At 64.2% G+C, this 6,278-nt stretch overlaps 1 protein-coding gene across 1 annotated transcript; it reads right to left on the bottom strand.

The window, feature by feature from the left end:
- Positions 1-587: 587 nt before the first annotated feature.
- Positions 588-5,632, bottom strand: TMEM151B (transmembrane protein 151B). Its single transcript, XM_042937302.1, has 3 exons — positions 5,507-5,632; positions 2,886-3,326; positions 588-1,715 (listed from the first exon to the last, which is right to left on the bottom strand). The coding sequence occupies exons 1-3, from the start codon at positions 5,630-5,632 to the stop codon at positions 588-590; spliced, it is 1,695 nt and encodes a 564-aa protein (XP_042793236.1).
- Between the last annotated feature and the right edge of the window lie 646 nt (positions 5,633-6,278).

The following is a 6,278-nucleotide window of genomic DNA, read 5'->3' as shown; positions in this document are numbered from 1 at the left end:
GAGATGGAGCATCGGGGCTGACATCTGGCCCCGGCTTCAGACCCACTGAATTCATTAGCTGGTTGGAAGCCAGCCCTACTGTTCGCCAAACCACCGCGACCTCAGTAGAGAGAGGCCCTGGTGGGGCCAGGCAGCGATGGAAGGAAAGCCCCAATTTCCCTTCCCCACGCCTCTAAACCTCCCCAGCTGCACAGCGAGGGGTCTCACACTGGAGACGGGCCCCACGCGGTGCCACAGCACGGCCTCCACTAACAGTCAGAAGATCCGTTGAAAGGCTGGACAGGAAATCTCGAGTGTGCGTGTAGGGCGGGGAGGTGTCCCCCTAGGACAGGGACGGGGCTGGAAGAGCCGACCGTGCCGGGAGTCTCCGGAGCCCCCCGATCCCCTCCCACCCATCGGTCTCTTTATGTACAGGGAAGGCGGGGGATCCGGACCCCATGGGGTCTGTCCCGCGCACCGTCGCCTCCCCGCTCCCCGCGCCGTGCCCAGCACAGCCTCGGTCACCATCATGACCCCCCTGCTACACGCAAGAAGCTCAGTCCCGCGAGGGGCAGGAGGGAGGGCGACGGGCTGCCCGGGGCCGGAGGTCACAGTGAGGTCTCTACGCAGGAGCCGTGGCGGTGCAGCGGCCGGTGGCTGTGGCCCAGACACCCCTCCTGCCGGTGCACGATGAGGACCGGGAAGTAGAGGGCGTCGTGGTAGGGCGGCGGCGGCCCGGCCTCCTCCTCGTCGTCGTCCTCGTCGTCCCCCATGCTGGCCTGGCTCGACAGCCGCGTCTGCTCGGTGGGGCAGCTCGCCTCGTTGACGCTCCCGCTCCGGCTGCGCCACAGGCAGCTGCGCCGGGAGCCGTAGAGGCGGCCGAGCGAGAAGCGGCTGCCCCCGCAGCCCGCCCCGCCTCCGGGCCCGGGCCCGGCCCGCGGGCTGGCGCAGATGCTGAGCGCGCTTCGCGAGAAGATGGACGAGCTGCTGACGGCGCGCTGGCAGTGCTCGCAGCTGCGCCGGTACGGGGCCACGCCCGCCGCGCCCGGGCCGCCCACCCCGCCGTAGCGGCACGAGGGCGCGTAGCCGCCGCCCGCCGCCCCCGCGCAGCGCGCCCCCAGCGCCGCCAGGTCCATGAGCACCGCCTCCGAGTAGCTGGGCACCAGCTGCTGGTTGGAGCGGATGTGCCACTCGAGCTCCGTGCTGTCCACCGTGTTGACCCGCGGCAGGCGGTGCGTGAGCGGCGGCAGCAGCTCGTCGCTGGGGCTCAGGCCGCCGCCCGCGCTGCTCGCCGAGCCGGGACCTTCCAGGCCGAAGAGCTTCTCCACGTGGTAGTGCGCGTAGGCCGTGCGGTACTCGGCCAGCACGCGCAGCGGCCACGACAGCGTGAGCAGCGCCGCGGCCCAGAAGGCGGACGAGCAGGCGTACCACGGCGGCCGGGCCGGGTCCGGGAAGGCCACCATGAACTCGCGGAAGTCCACGTTCTTGAGGTGCATGCCCTCGCGCGCCTCCATGTAGTCGTCCAGGCCCTCGTTCTCGGCGAAGAAGCGCGCGCGCTGGCACAGGTACGCGTTCTCGGCCTCCACGCTGGCGAAGCTGAAGCACTTGGTGAAGCGCAGGCGCGTGGCCGGCGCGCCCTCCAGCCCCACCAGCGCCTTGGACACGTCGCGGACGCCGCAGCGCGCGTAGTCGAACTCGGCCTCCGCCACGTGCGTGTTGACGCGCTCATGGTAGACCTGCGGCGCCGGGGAGGGCGGCGGGAGTCGCCTCTGTCGGCTCACCCTCGTCGCTCTTGCTGCCTGCTCAAACCCTAAGCCTGCCCTGCCTTCGAGCCCGCTTGGAGCCGGGTAGGATCTTATCATCTGCTCTATGGAGCAGCGCAGGCCCTCAACGTACTCAACTAGAGAGGAAGACGGGCCGGAGCTCAGACCTGCGGGTGTATTCTAGTTTGACTTAAGCTCTGCTTCGTCACGGGGTCAGGCGCTGGCCACGAACTGCCCCCTCGGGCTTGCCTAACCTTTTTGCCGTCTCCCATGTCCCCCGCTGCCCCCTCATGACCCCAAATGGCCTGCCCTTCCTGTTTACAGATGTGGTCCCTAATGGCCGGAACCGGCTTTGTCTCGGGGCTCCCTGTTCCCACCTTAGCTATCACCCAGCCCCCTTCCTGATTCTCACAGGCCCCGGGTTTCTGTTTACCCATCCCAAAACGGAGACGGGGGTCACCCTTATCGGAGAAAACCTCTTCCTCCAGGGCTGGAATAATGCCTAATCCTGGAGGGTCCAGTAAGTGCTAATTGGCCCCCACTCCACCTCTCCACGAGGCCTCCCATGCCTACCTCCACCTTTTTGCCAGCAGACTCCCACCTCTGGGAGCCTTGGACTTGGCAAAGGGCCCCTGGCTTAAATCTAGCACTACCACTAAGAAGCTGCAGACCTTGGGCAAGTCATTGAGTTTAGGATTCCTTCCCTGTGAAAGAGGCCCTGGTAGCAGCCACCTCACTAAATGGGTGAGAGTATGCCGCGGGACCGTGCCCGTGAGGCCACCTCCAACCATTAAGCACTAAGCAGTATAGACCTTGGAGCCAGACTGCCTGGGTCCAAATCCCAGCTCCACCACATACTGTTTGACTTTGGCAAGGTACTAACCTCTCCAAGCCTCACTCTCCTCATCTGTAAAATGCGGATAGTAGTTACCTACCTCATAGGGTTGTTAGGAGGGTTAAATAAATCCATCTGGTATTTGTAATGTATGTAGGGCAGAGCCTTGCTGCTAGTGTTTGCCGTTATTATTATGGTTGCTGTTGCAGCTCACTGCCGCCTGTGCTCCTCCCCCTGGGGACAGTCAGTCAGGGTCCCAGCACCCCCCTCCCCTCTGGACTGGCCTGCGCTCCCCTCCAGCCCCTCACCTGGGTGGTGGTGTAGGCGTCTCCATTGCGGTATCGGGTGACCTGGCGGGTGCGGCGGACATAGTGGTAGCTGATGGCCTTCCACCAGATACAGGGCGTGGCCTGCTGCATGCGGCCCACACGCTCCCGCACGCTGCTCACATCAACACGGTGCTGCAGCTCATGGCGGGCTTGGCAATGCCAACACTCCACCAGGTAGACGGCGTACAGCATGAGCAGGAAGGCCAGGGGGATGTAGACATAGCCGTTGGAGCAGGGGCTGTCGTGGTACATGAGGCTGTTGCCCTGGTAGGCGCTGCTGAAGGTGAGGCGGGTCACCGTGGTTACGTGGCACCAGGCCACGGCCCCCAGACAGCCGTACATGAGCAGCGAGAGCAGCAGGCACTTCCAGTGGGACTCACGGCAGAGGGACTTGGTGAAAGAGGGCTGGATGGGACGCTGCTGCTCAGATGGGCAGGGGAAGGTCCAAGATGAACAGGGAGTGAGACAGAGTGGCAGGACCCAGCACAGAGATGGATGGAGGGGTGGAAGCCAGCATCAGAGATGACAGGGACGTGGCAAGAAAAGGTAAGACCAAGATGGGAGCCGAGGGCCAAAGATAAAAGCAGAAATGACCCAGAGTGAGCCATGGGGACAGGAAATGAGAACAAAATGCCAATACAGGGAAGTGTAGAGAGAGACACCCCAAAAGGCAGCGAGGGATCACAGCCAGAGATGGAGGGAGGAGGCCCAGGTGGCAGAGAAGACACAGATGGATAGGATGTACCCGGAAAAACAGTCCAAAGACAGACATAAAGATGGCAGTGAAACAGGAGAAGGCGTGGATGGGGAAGACAAGGGAGGACAGATAGGCATCAGGGAAGGCAGGTCCCCAGCCAGGACTCCTTCCAGGTGTTCCAGGAAAGTGGGGAGGGACCCACTGACATCACTTTCCCGCTTAACAGGTGAGGCCCTCGCTTCTTCCAGGTGCTTTGAGTCCTAGGTTCTGGAAGAGCCAGTCCTCTTTGACCCATCCACTTCCCTGTTCCTCACAGACAATTAGTCTCATACCTCCTTTGGGAGGGGGCAGAAAACCCTCAGTTCTGACTCCTTCCCCACGTTCTGAACCCTAGGCCCCCTGTGAGTCCCCTTCCTGGACCCTAACATCCTTTTCCTGTTCTCAGATGGGAGGGAGAGGACTGGCATCTCTGAGTAGAAGGCAGTCCAGGAGGAGATATCCAGAAGGGCAGAGGCAAGTGGCTGGGGAAAGGGGATGTGGGACTGGGTGGGGAGTAGGGAGGAAGAGGTTTGCAGCCCAGCCATTTGTCAAAAGAAAATGATTCTTGGGGCTGGCTCTCTGGGGGCCTCTTGAAGCACTTGGCCCACTCTGTCCCATGGTTGCCCCAGTGAGTTGTTTACGTGTCTAGACTGAGTGCTCCTGAGGGCAGGGTCTCCATCTCTGCATCCTGGGTGCCGACCGTGGCACCCAGCACGCAGCAGCCACTTAATAGATGAGAATGGAGTTGGAATTCTGGTGGTGGGCTGTGCTTTCAACTCCTCCTCCCTGCTGTCTAGCTTTAGGAACCCCTCCCCCCCACACACACACCCTCCTACTAGATCCTGATTTCCTCCAATTCCCCAGGCCTGACCTGGAGGCTAGCCACGGGAAGGGAGAAGAGGGTGGAAAGGAAGGGCACAGTAACAGGCAGCAGTCCCTGGGCCTGGTGTGAAATGAGAGGAAAGATCTGGAAGTGCAGATAGGTAGGTGGGCTAGGAAATAGCACACAGCGTATACAAACAAGATTAGGGTACAGGGTACCTTTCTGGGAGCCTTGTCCTTGGGGTGTGTACATATGTGCACCTTTGTGTATCCACCTGAGTGTATCCCACTGAGAGCACATCTGAAAGGGTCTCTACCTGCAGGTCTGCCCCGTCCCATGTGCTTCTGCTAAAGTGCAGTGTGTATATATGTGTGTGCACGAGTGTGCCTGGGGGGGGGGGGGGGGGGGGGGGGGGGAGGGGAGCAGTGCTACTGGTACCTTCCTCAGTCTCTTTGTCTCCAGGTTCAGAGGACTGAAGAGTAGGGCTCCAACTAGGGATATGCTTATTTCCAACACTCTGAAGGATTCCTGGACTCAGGGCCTCCCCCCACCCAGGAATGAGGGAGCTGCAGGGACGTTGGGAGAGAGGTGCACTCACTCCCAGTGACCCCGGGGGTAATCGCCTCTGTACACATTTGACCTTCTTAGGACCACAGCTCAGGTACCACCACCATTTCCTCTTCTGCCTCTGTAGCCCCTACAAATCGCCCTTCCTTGCATTCAAGATTGCATCCCCTTCGCGAAACAGGAATCCTGCCACCGTCCCCACCCCATTCCGCCCGGGGTCCGCGAGGCTCCGCCCCTAGGCCCCTCCCCCTGCCCGGGACCCCCGAGCCCCGCCCCCGGCGCAGCCCCTTCCCCGCCACCGCGGACAGCTCCGGCCACCGGTGGGGGCATCGGCGCGGGACTGCGGCTGCGGCGGCCGGCTCGGGGTGCGGGGCGCCGGCCGCGCTGCGGCGGAACCGGCGGGGGCCGCGCGCGGCGGGGGATGGGGGACCAGGCTACGGCCGCGCCCGGGGAAGGGGCGCCGCCTGTTCTCACCTCCTCTCGGGCGGGGCCCTCGTCCGCCGCCGCCGCCGCCGTGGGCTCCTCCGGGACCCCGGGGCCGCCACCGCCGCCGCCGCCGCCGCCGGCGCTCTCTCCCGCGGCCGAGCCAGGGGGGGACATGGCGTAGAGGGGGTGCGTCGAGCTCAGGGCTTCCCGGGGGGCTGTCGGGGGCCGAGGGCATCCTGCGCGGGCCCTGGGGAGGGGGCGGGAGGGGGCGGGGCCCTCGCTGCTCCCCACCCCCCGCCGGGGGGAGGGGGCCTGGAAAGGGCACCGGAGGGTAGGGGTCTAGGGGCTGGGGGTGGGGAGGCGGGCTGGGGGGCCGGGCCGGGGGGGGCCGGGGCCGGGGGCGGGTGTCACCTTGAGGCCCTCGCGGCGCCGCTCCGCCTCCCGCCCGCTCCCGCCGCCGCCTTTTGTCTGAGCCGAGCTGGAGCCAGCGCGCCCCCCCTCTTCCTCCCAGCGCAGGAGCCCCGCCCCCGGCCCCCCAAACTCCGCCTTCCGCAAGCCTACCTAATAACCACCCCCCAAAGAGGAGAAGCAACAGGGGCTCCCTGCACCCCTTCCCCACTCCCAGCCCTGCTCACCGCACCCCCTCCTCCCGCCCCATCCTGGGAAGATCTGTGCAGCAACACTTCTCTGTCCCTTTTTCGTGGAGGGGGCGCCAGCGGTTCAGCCAACATCCCTCCCCATCGTTGGTTCCCGCAAGTTCCTGGGGCAGAGGGTGGGGAGAGGAAATTGAGCCTTGGAACCCTGGGGAAGATCCTTACTC

This window comes from Panthera leo, chromosome B2 (assembly GCF_018350215.1).
Source record: "Panthera leo isolate Ple1 chromosome B2, P.leo_Ple1_pat1.1, whole genome shotgun sequence".
Classification (NCBI taxonomy): Eukaryota; Metazoa; Chordata; class Mammalia; order Carnivora; family Felidae; genus Panthera; species Panthera leo.
This window is presented reverse-complemented; position numbering and strand designations above follow the sequence as displayed.